The sequence below is a fragment of the Adiantum capillus-veneris genome, chromosome 20 (assembly GCF_014529385.1).
Source record: "Adiantum capillus-veneris isolate H3 chromosome 20, ASM1452938v2, whole genome shotgun sequence".
Taxonomy (NCBI): Eukaryota; Viridiplantae; Streptophyta; class Polypodiopsida; order Polypodiales; family Pteridaceae; genus Adiantum; species Adiantum capillus-veneris.
Genome location: NC_140950.1, coordinates 9434978 through 9456143, shown reverse-complemented (window position 1 = coordinate 9456143; position 21166 = coordinate 9434978). Strand labels below are relative to the sequence as shown.

Sequence of the window (21166 nt, the reverse complement as noted above, 5' to 3'; positions counted from 1 at the left end):
ACCATCCCAAGTCCTTCTTGCCTTGGCGTTTTACCCCCATCTGGCAGCAGCCCCATCAAGAACTACTAACGCTAGCATTTGTTGGCAGATCTGCAGCGATTTCAGCATGTACTAACGCGAGGAAACACCTCATTAGGATCAGCGTTTTTCATCATCAATTGCAGCAGAACAACCGTAGCCGGTCAGGGTTTATTAGCACTTGAAAAACTGCCATTTTCAGCAAAGAAACCTCTGCTGTCACAGCGTTTTTCAGCCAAGCATTCATCTCCAAAAACGCAGCAAAAAGAGCAGAAAGTCCAGCGTTTTTCATCACCAAGTCAGCCCCGACAAGGGCAGTGAAATTCAGCCACAAGTCAGCCCCGAAACAGTCCATTTTCAGCCCCAAAAACAGTCCCCGATTCCCGTCGAAGAAGATCACAGATTCAGCCATCGTCGTCGTCGTCATCGTCGTCACCATCGGCACAGTCCCATTGCATCGGTCCATTGCATACGCATTGACACCTTGTGCAATCAAAGTAGACCACTCTCGCCGACGAGAGTGGGGCCTTCGGAGGAGGGTTTTACAACCTCTCGGTGTCGTATCTCTTCCCTCTCCTTCTCTCAGTCTCATTCACTTGCACGCACAATATCCACTCACTTTGTTCGTGACCACCGTACTCTACAAGACGGAAAGCTCTCTCTTTCCCTAAGAACTAAAAGGAACCTTGAGCAATAAAGATCACTAATCTTGAGAAAATACAACATTCATTCCGCTGCACCTTACATCGGTATCAGAGCTTTGGAAGTGTTCTGCATTACTCAAGGAAAGAACCACAAGAATTTTTTTTGCTTGTTGCGGTCGCACGAACCCAAGTTTACTTGGGCGTGGCGATTCCTAATCGTGTTTTGTTGAAGAGTGACAAGAATCCCAAGAAAGAAGGGCTTGTCCAGCCTCCCCTTGTGTCGTTTTTCACTCATTGAGAGCGGACCGTGCACTTAGCGGCCGGCCAATCGACGTGAGGTGGGAAAAAGCAACCTTGGTGTGAGCGCAAGGCCGCCAAGGGGTGCGCCCGCAGAAAAGGGTAGAACTCGGGTGAAGAGAAGATCCTTCTCCAACGCGATTTGCAAGCGAAAGAAACCCTCAAGAACCTCAAGATCCTCAAGAACCCAAGTACTCAAGAACCTCAAGAACCTCAAGACCCAAGTTCCTCGTGAACTTAAGAACCAAAGATCCTAGTGCATGGTCGTCACCCGAAGCGGCATGGATGCTTCGCATTCAGGTGATGAACATGAGAGAGGCGACGAAGGATTCTCCCCACCGGGAGATTTTTCCAACCCTCCCTCTTCGCCATCTACGCCACGAGTTGTCCTCACTCCTATGGAGATGATGATCAAATCGATGTTGGACATGATGGCACAACAACAAGAAACGAATCGAGTTGCATTGGCACAACTCGCAAGCAAAGCAGAAGAACAAGCAGCAAAGGACCGTGCACAAGAAGCCAAGGAACGCGAGCGCGATGAAAGAAACGCCACACTTGCTGCAAAACAAGAAGAAAATCGACTCGCTCAGGAACGTGAGCGCCTTGCTCAGGAACAAGAGCGCATTGCTCTTGCCGCAAAGCAAGAAGAACATCGGCTTGCTCTCGAACACGAGCGCGCTGAACGAAAAGAACGCAAAGCAAAAAGGGACGCCGAGCGAGAAGCTCAAAGGGAGATTCGTAATCAAGAATTTATTTCCCAAGTCCTAGCCTCGAAGACCGAACCACCCAAAGATCGTGGGAGTTCGTCAAGTGGCGCAAGCCACGATGCGGATTCACACAATCCAGTCACAGAGAAGTTGACTTTCAGTAAGTATGACAGTAAGATGGATGCTACTCTTATTCATTCTTGGTTGCATCAATTTAATGCTTATTTTGCGACAACTAAGAAAACAGGCAATAGCAAAGTTTTGACGGCAGCTATGTACCTTGCCGGTAATGCCATAAATTGGTATCAGGCTTGGCAAGAGGCACAGCTAGCCGCGCACCTAGAGGCAGCCGACAATCTCACGCCCCTCTCTTTTAGTTGGGCTGATTTCCAAGACAAGCTCAATGCACGGTTTATGCCACCTCAGTACCTTGCACGACTGAAAGACGATTCGCGAGCTCTCAAGCAAAACGGTATGCCGGTTATGTCTTTCTCTAATCGGGTTTTGCAGCTCGGCACTCAATTATGCAATCGCAAAAAGGCATTTCTTTACAGATTGGACGAGTATATCAAGTATGATGTGGAGGTACTCGATCCACCCGATCTCAACAAAGCGGTAGCAATTGCTCTCGCCCACGAGATGAAGCACAACAAAGGAAAGCCTAAAGAAAACAAGACTTCTCAAGGAACCCCGCAGAATTCTCAGAACACACAGAATGGTAAGAACGGTAAGAATGGTCAGAATGGTAATTCTTCTAGCCCTTCTTCCTCTAATTCCTCGGAAAAGAACTCTAACAATGAATCTAAGGGTAAAGCTAAAGCACCTACAAAACCTAAGCTAACCCCTGATGAAAAAGCTTCTCAAGAAATTATAGGAGGATACATCACGGTTGAAGAACAAGTGATTTATGCTAAAGAAGGTAGATGTTTTCAATGTCATGTCAAGGGTCACATTAAGAAGGCCTGTCCTAAGACAGTCCCACCTAAAGAACCAAAGGCACCCACAACTACCACAAACTCTGTCACAACACAACCTGCATCTTCTCATGACTCTAACACACACATTGATGAATCTCTCATGAAGTGTTATGGTCATGTAAAAGGACAGCGTTTTATCATATTGTTTGATCCAAGCAATATGCATAGTCCCCCTCTTGTTGAGAGAGCCCGCCTAGAGGTTAGTCAAAAATCTCCTATCAAGGTTTTTGGCTTCCCTCCTGGTATGGACTCTCTCATCACGAAGGAGTGCCTTGATGTGATGTTTACCGTTCAGCAAGCTTCTTTTCATAGGAAATTTCTTGTGTCTCCTCTCTCAGGATGTGATATGATTTTAGGCATGAAGTGGTTTCATGAACTGAACCCTCTCGTTGATTGGGAGGCTCTCACTCTCACTTTGCATGCCAAAACAGATTTCCCCCTCATCATTCGTGCTGAGGAGGGCTTGCATTCTTTGCCTCATCTCGCATGTGCAGGTAAAGCGTGAATTACGACAAGGAGCACAAGCGGCATTCATCTACGCTACCCCAGTTTCCCAGAGCATTCAGGCTCTAGGTAATTATTCGGAGTTGTTTACAAAATTTAAACATCTCTTTTTGCAGGATGATCTTCCACCTCGTCTCCCACCGAAGCGACCGGAGGACCATCGCATCGAGCTTATGGAGGGAGCGCAGCCTGTCAGTAAGGCTCCCTACCGTTTGAACAAGTCACAGGAGGAAGAGTTAGAGCGACAACTCACGGAGTTGGTGGCTAGAGGATTCATACGTCCTAGTGTAAGTCCTTTTGCTGCCCCTATTTTGTTCGTTCGCAAGAAGGATGGTTCGTGTCACGAGGACGTGGCAACTGTTAACTATGTCACGAGGACGTGGCAACTGCTAACTTTAGTTGTTGGTTTCTTTCCAAGGGGTTTTGTTTTATTTTTGAGACCCTCTTCTTGAAGTAGCAAACGGTCGGACATTGCATGGCCAATGTGAATGGTAGTTTCACCCGCAGATGGGTAGTGGTCGACACTGGAATTCGTATGATAAGAGGATGTCTAGGCTCAGAGCAAGATCATATAGGTTCCCCGTCGCACTTAGCAAGTTGGTGGATACTAGGAAGTGAACTCAATTAAGGCGTAAAGTCAAGGTGGGACTACCAACAAAAAGTATCCGACAGTTGGGCCACATTGCACTTTTGGATGCGGTCCCAATGAGGATAGATGGTCAGAAGACCAGTGGGAGCCCAACGGAAGCATCTCCTAAAATTTAGGGAACTGCTATTTTGGGCCGTGAAATGTGTTCGCGTCATTACCTCCGGTATGACTAGGGGAACATTTTACAACTCTGCCGCGAAGTCAACTCGGCAACCGGTCAGGATATATTTAAGCGGCGAACCCGAAACGGGCAAATGCTTGTAAATGCGCCAATGTCGATTTTTCATGAACTTTCCCCTTGCAGAAAAATGGGCGCTGATTTTTAAGCTGGGAGAGGCCTCATTTCAGCTTTTGTCACAGGTTAAGAGCTATGGAGTGCTTCCTTTCCCTCTCATGTACAGTGTGGTGCTAGGAGTGATGCCCTGCACACTACACACTGCTCTCTCTCCCCCCTACGTGCAGTTATGTGATGCCCCACAAGAGGGCTCCTCATTTAGTTTTGTGGGTTCATGCTTTTGTGCTGAGGCAAGAGCCTCCTTGAGCAGGAACACGGGTAGCTAGCTGCTACTCCAAAGCAAGCACTGGTGAGGGTCATAACCTCACCATACAGGTGCAAAATCAGCACTGTGTATGCGCTGTAAATTTACTGTTTTTCAGCCATACGGACACCAAAACCTTTGGGAATCGTGCCCCACTAGCAGTGGACAGTTAGGGGACTGTTTGGGGCTGAAAACAGGGCAAAAACCAGTAAATACAGCGTGCTGAATTTACTGTTTTTGGGCAGGAATCAGAGGGTATACGCCAGTAGAAGCGAGTTCCAGCAGGGGAATTAGTTTCGCGCAAGTTTAGGGGTTGTTATGCTGCCGAAATTTGGCCAAAATAGGCGGTATCTAGTGGGATACAGTCAAAGGGTTCCCAGGACTCTTCTTTGTACTTTACCCTCCTAAAGAATAAAGAAATACCGAAAGGGGCGCCAATTTTGGGGCCTACAGGTCGTCGGCGTCTGCTCAGAGCATTCTAGCTTCCGAGCCGTGTGTGTGATTAAGTGTTAATTCCCTTTACAGGTCTCCTTTGCAAAGTGCTCTGTGTGTGTGTCTAAAGTAAAGAATTTCGGGTGAAAGCCAACGCCTACCGCCCTATGGGCCGGCTTCAGTTCGTCTCGTTTGTGTGTTGATTACAGGGCATTAAACAAGATGACGGTCAAGAACAAGTTTCCGATGCCTCGCATTGAGTATATCCTGGATAGGCTCAATGGGGCAAAGGTTTTCAGCAAGTTCGATCTCAAAAGTGGATACCATCAGGTACAAGTATTCAAAGGCGACATTTTCAAGACCGCCTTTCGCACCGAGTGAGGGCAATGGAAGTATATTGTTATGCCTTTTGGATTGACAGGAGCCGTGGGTACATTCAATCGTCTCATGGTAGGTCGTTTCGGCGACATGGTAGGTATATGTGTGTTCATCTTTTTAGATGATATTCTCATTTTTTCTGCATCGTAGGAACAACATGAAAGAGATGTTGAAAGGGTACTAACTCATTTGGATGAGTGTCAGTTGTATATTGCAACTAAGAAGTCGGAATTTTTTCTTATTGAAGTCACTTATTTGGGTTATATCATTTCTGCAGAAGGCGTCAAGCTAGATCCCGCGAAGGTGAAACAGGTTCGTAATTGGGATCTGCCCAAAATTGCATATGTGCGTTCTTTTCTTGGTTTATGTCAAGCATATAGTTCGCACATAGAGAATTTTGCACGCATTGCTGCACCTATGATTGATGTTTTGAAAGGGCTAAAGACTCGCCGTCAGCGCGTAGACTTGCTCGAGGCAGCCATTGAGGCTTTCGCAGCTCTCAAGGTTGCGGTGACAGAAGCACCATGTCTTATCCTAGCCTCTTGGGATGATCCCTTTGAGGTATGGATGGATGCGAGCAATGTCGCCATAGGCGCTGTGCTCCAGCAACATGGTCGCCCAGTAGCTTTCCTTAGCCGGAAGCTCAATAGTGCGGAAAAGAATTATTCAGTTTATAATAAAGAACTTTTGCCTGTCATTCACTCTCTTAAGCATTGGAAGCATTTTTTGTATGGTAGAGAGTTTACAGTGCACACAGATCATCAAGCCCTCAAGTGGCTACAGTCTATGCCTAGTGCACATTGGAGTGATCGCCAAGCGCGGTGGTCACAATTTTTTGAGCAATTTGGCGGTTTGATTGAGTATGTGCCTGGAAAAGCTAACCCTGTTGCAAATGCGTTGAGTCGCAAAGGACAGATTTTAGCTCTCGAGTCAAGAACCACATTTTCTATACACAGTGAGTCTTTTGACAGCATGAAGAACCATCAGCGTTTTTCATCATCAGTTGCAGCAGAACAACCGTAGCCGGTCAGGGTTTATTAGCACTTGAAAAACTGCAATTTTCAGCAAAGAAACCTCTGCTGTCACAGCGTTTTTCAGCCAAGCATTCATCTCCAAAAACGCAGCAAAAAGAGCAGAAAGTCCAGCGTTTCATCACCAAGTCAGCCCCGACAAGGGCAGTGAAATTCAGCCACAAGTCAGCCCCGAAACAGTCCATTTTCAGCCCAAAAACAGTCCCTGGTTCCCGTCAAAGAAGATCACAAGATTCAGCCATTGTCGTCGTCATCATCGTCGTCGCCATCGGCACAGTCCCATTGCATCAGTCCATTGCATACGCATTGTACACCTTGTGCAATCAAAGTAGACCACTCTCGCCGACGAGAGTGGGGCCTTCGGAGGAGGGTTTTACAACCTCTCGGTGTCGTATCTCTTCTCTCTCCTTCTCTCAGTCTCATTCACTTGCACGCACAATATCCACTCACTTTATTCGTGACCACCGCACTCTACAAGACGGAAAGCTCTCTCTTTCCCTAAGAACTAAAAGGAACCTTGAGCAATAATCTTGAGAAAATACAACATTCATTCCGCTGCACCTTACACTGAGAGATAGAGAGAGAAGAATACGACACCAGAGTTGTTGTCAAACCCTCCTCCGAAGGCCCCACTCTCAATGGCAAGAGCGGCCTACTATTGATTGCACAAATCTCTACAATGCTTGGACTTGCCGACGATGTCGACGACGACGAGACGGGCTGAAATCTGAAACTGGTTCCTCCTGCCTCTTTTGGCAGAAAGTGCTAGCGCTAGGTTTCTATATATACAAACTTAGTAAATTTGCCCTACCTAGTTCCCAACAAAAGTCACTTAAAAATAATAAGTGAAAAATGTCAAAAATAGAAAAAGTAGGTCTATTCACTGTAAAAATGCTCCTGATGGGTTAATCTGATGATCATGCTATGTGCAACCAAAGGATATGCATCTAACATAAGTGTCTGGACATGCACGGTCTGCGAACAGACTCACAGAAGTGCCAGATCACTTCCTATTCTAGACTGACTTGACTGAACTGAATCCTGGTCATGCTGTAGCTTGTCCACAGACACACAGGGTTGGATGTGTTCGTGAAATTGTGATACTTGTGGTCGTAGTCTGGATGCGGTCTTAATGCAAGAAGGCCATGCCTTTGTTTTCAAGGCCGGAATTGACAGTACAGTTATGTGAGTAAAAGCTTTTGGCGGTTATCCATGCTCTTACTCAGTGGCCGATTTTACGGTTTTCACAGATGGTTGATGTTTACGCTACTTCTTGTCACAGAAGCAGCTATCAGAAAAGCAGAATCCAGATGCGGTGGGCAAACATCTAGTCACACTTTTACTTCCGAATTGTCCATGTGCAAGGACAAAAGAAACTGGTGGCAAATACTTTGTCACGGAAGCCGTTGGTTCTAGCTATTTCCGCGATACATCATAGAAGCTTCAAGGATATGGTCCGTCAGTACGCCACAGATACAGATTTTTAGAGATGTATTCAGTTGAATACAGAATGGGGAGTTAGTAGCGGAATATTCCATTCGGGATGGCTACTTGATGAAGAAAACGATGTTGTGCGTTACACAACCATTGAAGGAAAAGGTTCTAACCGAATGCCACTATCCACCTTTTACGGGTCACCGCGGCAGTGTTACCACCTTGAAAGGTGTGGAGAGATACTTTTGTTTGGCCAAGACTCAAGAAGGACATGGACGATTTTGTACGCAATTGCTTGGTATGCCAAAAGGTCGAGTTTTGACAGGCATAAAGCACAGGGATTGTTACAGCCTTTATCCATACCCACCCGCCCCTAGAAAAGTATTGCAATGGATTTCATTTTTTATCTCCCAAAAACACAGGGTGGGCACTATTGTTTATTGCCTAGATATTCAGATTACATGGCATGCCTGAGACGATCGTCTCTGACGATGTATTGAAATTGAAGGAGAACGATTGAGTGCTCTTACATTTTGAGAAGGCACGCCTAAGAAAGAAAAAGGGAAAGGAGCGGCTTTCTCGAAAGCTTAGAATGAGATACTATGGACCTTTCTAGATTTCCGAAAAGATAAATGATGTCTCCTTTTGATTGAAGTTGCCTGACACTAGGAGACTTCACAATGTTTTCATGCGAGTCTCTTGAAGCCTTTTAAAAGGCGATGTGCCCGATGATGGGGAGCCAGATGAGGAACCCGAAGTGGAGGAAAACGAGCAGATGATGCTAGTTTCAGAACAGATATTGGCACAGAAAGATAGAAAGGTAAAGCGATAAGACGGTTCTTGGATGCGAAGTGAATGGAGGAGGACGACCTGGCAGATACTCCTCAGATTGTGAATCTTTACCTTGAAGCATTTGGTTTAGCATAGTCTATTCTAAATGGAACCCCGAACTCAGCTGGGGCGGAATTTGGTGCAGTGAGTATGCACAAGAGGGGAGTCGCTCCACTCCTTTGTCAACAAATTGCCCCGATTTTGATACTAAATTCACTGATGTCTCTTTTGAGTTTCAAGGATACTGAGAGCTAACACTATTCTGTTGTATGACTTTATGAATTGGAATTCCCGATACTGACTTGTTCTTGACTTGTTTAAGTGCAGGAACTGATAGACGAAATGACTGCAGCATTCCGGTCTCAAAGATCTCGATAGACGTGATTGCAATAAGGATTAGATAACCGGGCATCTATGAGGTCCCGAGTGGATCTAGATACGATTATTACATACGTTGCTGATTAATCATGGTCTAAGATCCGAATGAATTTTGAATGTGATTTGTCATGTGATTTGTCATGTGATGTCATGTGATGTCGTGTGATGTGATTGTCGATTGGTACATGTGCTAGATGTGTTGTTCCTAGTGCGTTGGTACTAATAGTCAATGTCTGCTAAGACAGTTTATGGCCTCTGTCTGTTTTGCAGGCGTAATCGAGGGCGATTACAATGCTTTCAAGAGGGGGGTATGTTACAAACCAGTGACGTGGCAGCCAACAGTACACACACTCTGGAAGTCCTGGAATTCCCGCATAAGGGCTGACGTGGCAGCAGTGTACGGACACCAAGTGCAGATGTGTCATGCTGTACGGAAATCCACGTTTTGCGACGCAAATCTCGGGAGCTGTACGGCTTGCTTTTCTACGCAAGGCTGCTTTTGGGAAAAATTGCTTTAACTGAGTTGCTTTATTTACCAAAAGGCTTGTGAGAGGATTTGCTTTATTTTTAAATACTTTAAGTGGAAGCTTTTGATTTTGAAGCTTTTGGGGCTCTTCTTTTAGCAACCCTTGTAACCTTTATAAGAAACCCAAGGGGGCTCCCTCTGCAAAGCATCTGGACGCAAAGTCTGAGAGAGCACCCGTGGGAGTTGTACTTTGCTCAAAGATTAATACAAAAAGAAATACCGAAAGGGGCGCTAGTCTTTGGGACCAACATCTCTAGGCATGGAACTCCGACGGGCCGTGTCGAATCAATCGTGAACTATGAACTATTTTGAAGTGAATCTATGTTGTGTCGCGTAGAATCTTGACTTGAAGTGTCCAAGTTTGTTACATTTCCAAAGCAGTAACAATTGGTATTGCAAAACCATTATTTACAGAAATCTGATTACAAAGCGACACAGATACATGAGGCATGGCCTGCTTAACAAAAACAAGAGAGTGATGTACATAGTCTATATAAAATGAGTCATGTTTATCATAAAACCATTGAATTCCTAAAATAACATATGCTCTATCCAGGCGCATGATGTGGAAATCCAGGTTCTCTTTGTAATCAGCTAGCTCGAGCGACAAATCTGGAACCATCTAATTCCATACAGCCGCATCCTTGCCACGAGCCATCTTCACGCGATACTCATGATCATTGTCCCGTGTCCGCAGGCCCGGGATCTGCACCAATTTTGCATCCACAAAATTGTGTGAGCTTCCATTATCAAGGAGTACGGTCATGTCGTGACCATTGATCTTCCCGAGGAAACGGAGAAGATCATGCTTATCAGAAGGTGTCAAGGTGAGCGCTTCTTTGAAAGTTGTCATATACTTATCAAAAGACAGAGCTTTCATCGAAAGGAACTGCAGTTTGGCGTAAGCTTTCAAAGGATCCATTTTGACGTAATCCTTCTTGAATTTCACACAAAAGTCAACCCACGTCGTAGGCTTCTTTGTCATGTCAAGCCACCAAGTAAGCGCCTTACTGCGCAGATAGAGAGGAATCGTCTGAATCCTCTGTTAGTCATGCTCCCCATGGAGATCAAAGTACGTGGTCCACTAGTGAAGCCAATTATTTACAGCAAGTTCCGTACATTCTTTTTCTTCGCCTGAGAAATTTATGGTTTTATACGGAATCGTGGCAGTTGGACCACCCTGTGAACGCCCAAAAGCAACAATCTATGTCCGCAATTGCTAGAGATGGGTTTCGCTCTCGGAAATACACGCAATCGTCGATTGAACCGTATTCTCCAGAGCGGTAAGCCGAAAATTAAGTCCTTGCATGGCCCCTTCGAGAGAGGCCAAGCGAATGTTCGTACGTTCACGTTTTCCAGAGTAGTAACACGTTGGTCGAAGCTCTCGAAAAGTAAGCACACGTCGTAGGCTTCTCTGTCATGTCACGCCACCAGGTAAGCGCCTTACTGTACAAATAGAGAGGAATCGTGTAACAAACTTGGACACTCCAAGTTAAGAATCAACCGCGACAGCACCAAATAACCACTTCAAAACAATTCACAGATCACAATAGATTTGCACTGGCCCGGCGGAGTTCCGTGCCTAGAGATATTGGCCCCAAAGACTGGCGCCCCTTTCGGTATTTCTTTTTGTATTAATCAATCATCAAAGTACAAGAGAGCGGTTAGGGTTTCACTCTCAGACTCTGCGTCCAGATGCCCTGAGAAGTGAGGCCCTCACCACTAATTTAAAGGTTACAAGGGATGCCCAAAAGCAGAGCCCCAAAAGCTTTTAAAATCAAAAGCATCAGTTCTCTCTCTCTTAATTTATTTATTTTTTTTAAAAAAAATTAATAATCCGCCTCCGCGATTTCCGGAATTTAGGGTTTTTGGCAAAAATTAGGGTTTGCAGGAATTTTAGGGTTTCTGACAGAAATTAGGGTTTTTGCTGTCCGCCACGTCATCACTTTGTGACATACCCCCCTCTTGAAAGCATTGTAATCGACCGCGATTACGCCTGCAAAACCGACAAAAGCCATAAACCGTCTTAGCAGACACTGACTGTTAGTACCTACGTACTAGGAACACACATCTAGCACATGTACAAAATCGACAGTCACATCACATGACATCACAGGACATCACCAGACATCACAGGACATCACATGACATTCAACATTCATTCGGATCTTAGACCATGATTTATCGGCAATGTAGCTAGCAATCACATCTAGGTCCAATCGGGACCTCATCGATGTCCGATTGACTAACCCCTATTGCAACCATGTCTATTCGAGATCAATCAGACCAAAATGCTGCAGTCATTTCGGCTATCAGTTCCTGCACTCACAAGAAGTCAAGAACAAATCAGTATCATAATCAGGAATTCCATTTCATAAAGTCATCCAGCAGAATACTGTCAGCTCTCAGTATCCCTGAAGCTCAAAGAGACATCAGTGACTTTAGTATCAAAATCGAGGCATCTGTTGACAAAGGAGTGGAGTAACTCCCCTCTTGTGCATCCCACTGCACCAGATCTTCGGCCAAGCTGAATTCTGGGTTCCATTTGGAGTAGACTATGCTAAACCAAAAGCATCGAGGTAAAGTTTCACAATCTGAGGAGTATCTGCTAGGTCCTCCTCCTCCATCCACTTCGCATCAAGTGCAGGATAATTCTTGAACTTAACCAAGAACCGCCTTCGAACTTTACCCTTATTCTTCGTATCCTTATGTGCCAAAATCTGTTCAGGAACAAGGATCTCCTCGTTTTCTTCCACTTCGGGTTGCTCATCAGGCTCCCCATCATCAGGCACATCACCTTTAAAAGGTTTCAAGAGATTCACATGAAATGCATTGTGAATCCTCCAAGTATCTGGCAGTTTCAATCGGAAGGAGACTTCATTTATCTTTTTAGTAATCTGGAAAGGGCCGTAGTATCGCATACTAAGCTTTGGAAAAAGCCTCTCCTTTCCCTTGTTCTTTCGTAGGCGTGCCTTCTCAAAACGTAAGAGCACCCAATCATCCTCCTTCAATTTCATGTCGCGACGACGGCGATCCGCTACCTTTTTCTGTCGTTCTTGAGACTTCTGCAAAGTCTCGCGAACCTTGGCAAAAGCAGTATCCAGATCTCGCGTATATTTATCCGCTTCAAAGATCTTATCTTTCGTGCTCAGGAAGGGTGGAACCTTCGCAGCACCTTCAACAATCTCAAATGGCGCCTTACCCGTCGACGAGTGTATCGTGTTACTGGAGGCAAATTCCACCAGAGGTAAATATCTTTCCCATTGAGTCTTCTGATCTGAGATATAAGACTTCAATAAATCTAGAACCACTGAATTGGCAATCTCGGATTGCCCATCAGTCTGCGGGTGGAACGATGACGAGAACTGTAACCGCGTGCCAATGTTCTCCCAAATTGCCTTCCAAAACAAACTCGTAAATCTGGGGTCTCTGTCGGAGACAATTGTCTCAGGCATGCCATGTAATCTGAAAATCTGGGCCACAAACAGTCTCGCTAAGTGATCCGGCTTGACTGTTTTCTTCACTGGAATGAAATGAGCCTGTTTGCTAAATCTGTCAATAACAGTCCAGATACCATCGTGACCACTCTGTGTTCTCGGGAGATCAAAAATGAAATCCATCGCTATACTTTCCCAGGGGCGGGTGGGTATGGGTAAAGGCTGTAACAATCCCTGTGCTTTATGCCTATTAAACTTAACCTTCTGGCATACCAAGCAACTGCGCACAAACTCTTCCACATCTTTCTTGAGTCTCGACCAAAAGAAATATCTCTCTACCCCTTTCATGGTGGTAGCAATGCCGCGGTGACCCGTAAAAGGTGGACAATGGCATTCAGTCATAACCTTTTCCCTCAACGGCTGTGTAACGCACAACATAGTCTTTTTCATCAAGTAGCCTTCCCGAAGGGAGTATCCAGCTACTGTCTCCCCATCCCGTATCCGTGTGAAAATATCTGCAAAATCTGTATCTGTGGCACACTGATCGACCATATCCTCGAAGCTTCTATGATGTATCGCGGAAATAGCCAGAACCAACGGTTTCCGAGACAAAGCATCTGCCACCACATTCTTCTGTCCCTGCACATGGACAATCTGGAAGTGGAACTGTGACAAGATGTTCGCCCATCGCATCTGTTTTTCCGAAAGCTGCTTCTGTGACAAGAAGTAGCGCAAACTCTGATGGTCTGTAAAGACAGTAAAATCCGCTTCGAGTAGGTAATGCCGCCACTGAGTAAGAGCGTGGATAACCGCCAAAAGCTCTTTCCCATAGATCTGTGCTGTCATCTCCGGCCTAGAGAACAAACGGCTCTCGTAAGCTATGACATGGCCTTCTTGCATCAAGACCGCACCCAGACTACGACCACAAGCATCACAAAATACTTCAAATGACTTCTGCAAGTCCGACAAAGTCAAATCTGGTCCTGTAGTCAATTTCTCTTTCAATGTCCGAAAGGCAGTCACCTCTGTGGGTCCCCACGAAAAAGGTACTCCTTTCTGTGTCAAGGTATGCAAAGGGGAAGCAACCTCTGCAAACTTTCGTATGAACCGCCTGTAGTACGAACACAGTCCCAAGAAGCTTCTAACTTCATGGACATTCCTCAAATCGGGCCAATCACGGATAGTCTCTATCTTGGCCGGGTTCATTTGCACTCCTGCTGTTGACACAATGTGTCCCAAAAAATGTATCTCTGGTAGGAAAAATTCACTTTTCTTAGCATTAATCACTAATGTGTGATCTCGTAATGCCTGAAAGACTTGAAGCAGATGATCTCTGTGTTCTGCCTCATTCTTGGAGAAAAGAATGATGTCGTCAAAGAAAGTGCCAACAAATAGCCTGTACTCTCGAAAAATCCTATCCATCATCCGGTTAAATGTCGCAGGAGCATTGGTTAAGCCAAAAGGCATCACCAAAAACTCAAATAACCCAAAAGTCGTCCGAAAAGCTGTCTTGTAGACATCTCCTGGCGCTATCCTGATCTGATGATATCCACTCTTCAAGTCAATTCTGCTAAAGCACGAGGATCCCTGTAACCTGTCGAGTATATCATCGATCCTAGGAATTGGAAATCTGTTCTTGATGGTGATTTCGTTGAGAGTGCTATAATCGATGCACATTCTCCAAGATCCGTCTTTCTTCAAAACCAACAACACTGGAGAGCAATACGGTGAAGTACTAGGCTGGACAAGACTCTTTTCCAAGAGGTCTTTCACTGAGTTCATAATCTTTTCATTCTGTACTCGGCTCACACGATAAGGTGGCCGATTCGGTGGCGTGCTTCCAGATATCAGATCAATGGTATGATCTTCAGGCCCTCTCAAAAGCAATCGGCATGAGCGTGGAGAAAAAAAAAATCTTGGCGTTCTTTTCTTCAGGTCAAAACATATTCAATCTTTATCCATCGTTCAGTTCTCCCAAAAGAATGAGTAAGAAAACTGAAGTTCATCAAGTACAATCTCTAAGCCCTTCATTTATCAAAGTCGCTTTCTCGGCCCGGTAGTCAACCACGGCGTAGTTCTTGTGGTACCAAGGGATCCCAAGTAGAACGTCACTCGAGTGCCTTGAACACCCCTGTCATTGCAAACAAAGTTTGCCAATGCTCGGTGTAATGGCAACATCCCATCCGGGTGCCAGTCGAACTACCTCCGCCTGTGGCGTCAGTCTGTCGGGCGTAGTTCCAAATCGAGCCGCCAATTCCAAGTGAAAAGAAGTTGGCCTTGGCTCCTTCAAAAGAGCTTCCTGATCCTTCGCTTTGCCCCGAAAGCGGCAAAGTTTGTACTTTCATTCATTAGATTCGGTGCAGGTCCCACGCCATGTGGTACCAGTTCTGCTTTTCTATCTGCCTTTTCTGCCACATTCCTCAGCTGCTCTCGAACTCTCAGACCTGTCGTCGTCTTTATCATTCCGTTCTTTCTGCGCCTTATCAGGGCACTTCGCGGAAATATGTCCATGTTCCCCGCATCCAAAGCACTTCCCCTCTCTGATGAAGCGAGCTCTCTCCTCAGGAGTAAGCTTGGGTCGTGCATCCTTTTTTTTTCTCTGGGTTGCTCTTTTTCATTCTACTTTCATTCCCAGAAGTCTGTTCGGCTCGTTGTGTCATGGCCTCATCTGTGCGGTAGGTCAGACTGCCAAAGTGAATGGCAAAGCCCCGCTTCGCATGACTCATCAACTCCTGAATAGAAGCCGACTTCTGTTCCAAGCAGTGATTTCGGATCTCTGTAGGTAGACCCAAGGTAAACCGCTCAATCTGTTCTCTGAACGAGATCTTCTTGAATGAAGAGGCGGGTAGAAAAGAGCTCCAGAATCTTTCACAATAAGAATTCACTGTATCGCTCTTGGTCATCCGGAGATGGTTCCAAGCAGCTCGTATATCTCGCTCAAACTCTTGAGTCAACCAAGAAGAAATAAAAAGCCTCTTGAATTTCAGCCATGTAACTGGCACAGTCTTGCTTAATAGAAGCGTGGACCACCAAGTACGAGCATTCCCCTTAAAGTAAGAGGCAGCTCTCCGAATCTTGGAGTGCTCTGAATAGCGTCCTCCCGCGAAAGCGATGTCAAACTGCTGTATAAAAGACAAAGCCTTCGAAGCATCGGAGTATCCCGAAAAAGTATCAAACTTAAGTGCTTGGCCACCTTCCTTAAACTCTCGAACTTTCTTGCTTTTATCTTCGAGAAAGTCATACTGGTTGGCTTTGTAAAAATTCCTCTTGTTCGCATAAAAGTTTCCGTTGTCAGAGTCTGAACTGTCCGTAGACGAGTCCTCTGTAGAAGTGTCACTCACTGGGCGAGATTTAGCCTTCTTTGCCTTTTGCTTGCCCTTTCCAAAGCGTTGCTTCTTGCTTCGCTTTTTACCTTGTCTGTCTTCTTCGCTTGAATCCGAGAAGCTAGAAGAACTGTCAGAAGAAGAAGAAGAACTGGGTAGGCCTGCAAACTTGACGCGCTTCTTCAGTTTCTTTGCTTTATCGAATGTCGACTGACGACCCAAATATCCCGGGAAGTCAGTGCCTTTCTTCTGCTTTTTGCCGTGCTTTTTGGCTTTCGTTTGCGCGTCAAAAAGCTGAGCAATCCGTGCATCAACCACGTTCTCCAGTTCCTTCTCCGTATATTTCTTGGAGGCAGAAGGTTTCTTGAGAGCGGGTTTCGGGAGTGGTGTTGTGGTTCTCTGCCACTCTGTCTGTACCTCTTCCAAAGAGGTCTGATTCATATATTTTGCCATCTTCGGGTCCTTGGCAAAATTGAGCATCATCTTTGTTGCATCACCAATCAATTGACGACGCTCCATCTCTCTTTGCTCCGCCTGAGTAGGCCGAGGCGGGCCATACTCTCTGCCTGAATCTTCGTTGTGATCCCGGCCCGCATCTCCAGATGCAGAGGGAGTCGACTGATCATTGCCTGAAGCCATAGGTGCCGCGGAAAAAAAAATTCGAGGATCGGATTTCCCGTAGAAGAGAAATCGGCCGTGCTCTGATACCACTGTAACAAACTTGGACACTCCAAGTTAAGAATCAACCGCGACAGCACCAAATAACCACTTCAAAACAATTCACAGATCACAATAGATTTGCACTGGCCCGGCGGAGTTCCGTGCCTAGAGATATTGGCCCCAAAGACTGGTGCCCCTTTCGGTATTTCTTTTTGTATTAATCAATCATCAAAGTACAAGAGAGCGGTTAGGGTTTCACTCTCAGACTCTGCGTCCAGATGCCCTGAGAAGTGAGGCCCTCACCACTAATTTAAAGGTTACAAGGGATGCCCAAAAGCAGAGCCCCAAAAGCTTTTAAAATCAAAAGCATCAGTTCTCTCTCTCTCTTAGAGAGTCTTTTCTCTTTTTTTTTTAATAAAAAAAAAAGCAAAAGCAAAATTCGCGTCGCTCATCATTTTCCCAAAAAAAAAAAAAAAATTAATTTTTTTTTTTTAATAATCCGCCTCCGCGATTTCCGGAATTTAGGGTTTTTGGCAAAAATTAGGGTTTGCAGGAATTTTAGGGTTTCTGGCAGAAATTAGGGTTTTTGCTGTCCGCCACGTCATCACTTTGTGACAAATCGTCTGAATCCTCCGTTCATCATGCTCCCATCGAGGTCAAAGTACGTGGTCCACTAGTGAAGCCATTTATTTACGGCCGGTTCCGTACATTCTTTTTCTTCTCCTGAGAAATTTCTGGTTTTGTACGGAATCGTGGCAATTGGACCACCCTGTGAACGCCCAAAAATAGCAATCTGCGTCCGCAATTACTGGAGATGGGTTTCACTCTCGGAAATATGCACAATCGTCGATTGAACCGTATTCGCCAGAGCAGTAAGGCGGGAATTAAGCCCTTGCACGGCCCCTTCGAGAGAGTCCAAGCGAATGTTCGTCTGTACGTTCGCGTTTTCCAGAGCAGTAACACGTTGGTCGAAGCTCTGGAAAGTGCTTGTAATCCATGTGTATAGAGCATGCGTGAATGGAATTTGAATGTTACCTGGCGCGTCATCACACTGTGCATCCGAGCTGGAGGAATCCATGGCGAAGTTCGTGAAAAACTAAAAATTTCACGCGAAACTAGACCTTTTCTGCACTATTCGCTCGCGAAAAGTTGAACTTCGAGGAGCTCTACACGTCGGCGTGAGCGTTCGAAGGCAAGTAGGTGATGGCGGGAGCGCGGAAGCGCGAGCGGGTGAGAGAGAGTAGCAGGAGAGGAGCAAGGAGCTCAAAAAGTGAAGCTCTGTGAACTTTCTCGGTCTCTGTAAGAGGTTTTTATCTACCAGCAAGTTTCACACTTATTTTTTAATAAAACCCCAAAGTGACCTAGTCACCTTTAATAAAGCGGGTCACTTGTAAGAAAAAATGTGGCGTTATGACGTTGAAACTCAACACAAGGCCAAAATCTGCTAGCGTAAAAAAAAAATCAACAAAGGCTGCAGGTATTGCCGACGCATGGAGAGAGAGCAAGGCGCTCTCTCTCTCTCTCTCTCTCTCTCTCTCTCTCTCTCTCTCTCTGCGCTTCGCACAAAAGAGTACAGAGGAAGATTGAAAAAGATGTATGCTGAATCTAGTCTAAATTCAGCTAATTAACCAGAAATGTACTAATTTTCACCAAAAACCAGCAAAATTAATAAATAATCCTCCAATTTTCAACACTTTCACCTGCTAATTTGCTGATATTCATCAAAAATCAGCAGCCGAGCAAATTTTTTTTTTACATGCAAACATGCTTTCGAGAAGAAAAGTAAGTATTTTCAGCAAATTAATCACTAAGAATTACATGAAATTGAGGTTCCCCGACTTGAACCAATCCACAAGTGTGCACACTGCCACACGGTCCTTCGTGCAGCCAAGCCGGCTCTAATACCATGAAACAAACGGAGGAAGTGGATCTCCCGGCTACACGGACCGCCTACAGACACGCGTCGAACAAACCATCCGACCATAGCCACCATCCGACAACTTCCCCGTGTTGGGCCAACGTCCAAGGACTTAGGCGTGCACCTGTAAGACCGAGCGTCCCATACCACCCGGCCTCACCTCCTCGAGGTGACCTCCAAACTCCTAGCCTCGCAGGCTAACCACTGGCACTCTGCCAGTGTGGGTCGATAACTGCAAATGAGGCCTTGGCCTCCCTTTTATAATAATGGCCGGCTACACTACGTCCGCCCGGACACTGGACACCCAGGGCTAGATCCCCTCTCCTGTAAGTGGGACATAACAAATGAGGAGAGAGGGTCCCTCCACAACCACTCTCCAGGATCCCACTGCACTCGAGCCAGTGGACAACTCTCCCAAGCCCACAGCCTCCAGTGGCCTGTCTCACGAGCTGCTGGGTCAAGATCTATGACACAAGTCCTCCCACAGATGCCCACAACTCGGATTTTCTGAAAACAACACTCTGCAACCTGTGGGGCCTCTACTGAGACTTTGTGTAAACGACCCTCACCCTGTAGCTCGAGAAACATGGAGGGTACAATCTCTGAGCAAGCTCAAACTGCGATGAGGGCCTCCAGTCACGTGAAGGCCCCCATCCATCTGGGTGCTGCTGAATCGAGAGATGTAAGCCACTCAGCTGGTACATTCTGTCCATGCTAAAACCATGCATCTGGAACCAAGAAGTCGTTTGTCCATACCAGCTATAGAAAGAGTTGACACGGCACCGCATAGTTCAACGCCTAGATGCACTCACTGGCCCCAAAGGCTAGCGCCCCCTCTTGGTATTTCTTTATTATTATGCTTCGCAAAGTACAATATCCGAGGGTCCTCCTCTCAAGCTCCCAAGCCAAATCTGAGTAGAAGGGAGGGCTTGAGCCTTGGGCACTCTTATTTAGGCCACTGCCTATCCCAAAAACAGTTACATGAAAAGTTATGCTTCTAAAAGCATCAAGACCAAAAATATGGCGCGACAAAAAGCCAAACGCAAATCACGGAAATTCCTTACAACTGCCATGTCAACAACGCACTTCGCGGAAGTCCGTACATCTACCACACCATCAGCCTCTACGCAATTTTGAGTCTTTGCTTTACTTTATAAGGGTTTAGCCCTCAGCCGAGTCCTGTAAGTTAGTAAGTCCTATCTACCCCTACTCTTATTTTCTGTTCTCTCTCTCTCTCTCTCTCTCTCTCTCTCTCTCTCTCTCTCTCTCTCTCTCTCTCTCTCTCTCTCTCTCTCTCACATAGACACACACACACACATATATATATATATATATATATATATATACTAAAGAGTCACCCTCCCTTATTGGGAGGGTAACCATGGGCACGGTGGTCTGCCCATTTCCAAGAGATGTGCTCACACTGACAATATGCTCCAACACTAAGGCCTTAAACAAGTAGCAAGAATTCCGAAGTAATACAAAGAGCCCTACACCTTATTAACATGTTTACAAGGAATCTCCTTTGTAACACAATAATTTATGGAAAATATAGACCAGGTCCTCAATGAAACCATAAGGGATACCTGGACTTTTTTCTGTGTACAGTCCAGCAGCTGTCCAGTACTTCATAAAGTTCTTCTTTACTCTACCTAACAATTCTAGAATTGGATCTCCTTTCTGATTGTAGATGCGACAATTCGTCCACACTAGCTGAACATCTTCATATACATCTCTAGAGCTTCTGTACTTTCCTCCTCTTTCCAAATTTTTACATATTGTGCCGAGGTCCATAGGCCTCTTTACAATGTCAAAATAATCCTGAGAATCGCAAAGCCTTGTGTAAAGAGAGTGTAAGAAAATAACAGATGAGGAAAAAATGGATCTTAGATAAAACAGAAAAATCAAGGCCCACACCCCTCACATTCCCATGTAAAAGTGAGCCACATGCTTGAAGCTTTAAACAAAAAGCTTTACCAACTTGGAAACTTTGCAAGTTCTTTTAACTTTTGTGATGCATTGAAACAATTGCATACCAAGGGCAGTAATAGAAGTCAACAACTACACGAAGTTTGAGACTGGTACAATTTGTATTTGCAAACTCTCCCAGTGTCTGTTAGACTCTTTCAAAGATCTAATGCAAATGAAGTGATGTGCATGTGGGTATGCATGTACCAATGGAATACGGTCATGTTAAAACCTACCAAATGCATAATAAGAAAAATCACATCTCATCCCTATGAACAAAACCTACTGTTACGCACAGATGCACATACTAAGATGACTATTAAATTACTCAGTTGCCTTATCACTGGAACTTACTGGAATTCCAAGGGCCACTGGATCTACAGGAACATTGAAAGGTTCTGCTGCATCCATTTTCATGATTTTCCTTACAACCTGCAATCAACATGTATTCCAATTAGAAAGAGGTACTACAAAATTAAAAAATATGACAGCTATGCTCAGTCTGATTATAA

General features: G+C 45.3%; 1 protein-coding gene across 1 annotated transcript in view; it reads right to left on the bottom strand.

Annotated features, from left to right (window-relative positions):
- LOC147432071 (uncharacterized) overlaps positions 1 to 21166 on the bottom strand; it is a 36930-nt gene that overhangs the window by 15053 nt on the left and 711 nt on the right. Inside the window, exons 2-3 of the mRNA XM_086492017.1 lie at positions 21009 to 21086; positions 20273 to 20507 (exon numbers count right to left, since the gene is read on the bottom strand). Of these exons, the coding sequence (XP_086348143.1) occupies positions 20273 to 20507; positions 21009 to 21086 (313 nt within the window). The remainder of the gene's footprint in view (positions 1 to 20272; positions 20508 to 21008; positions 21087 to 21166) is intronic.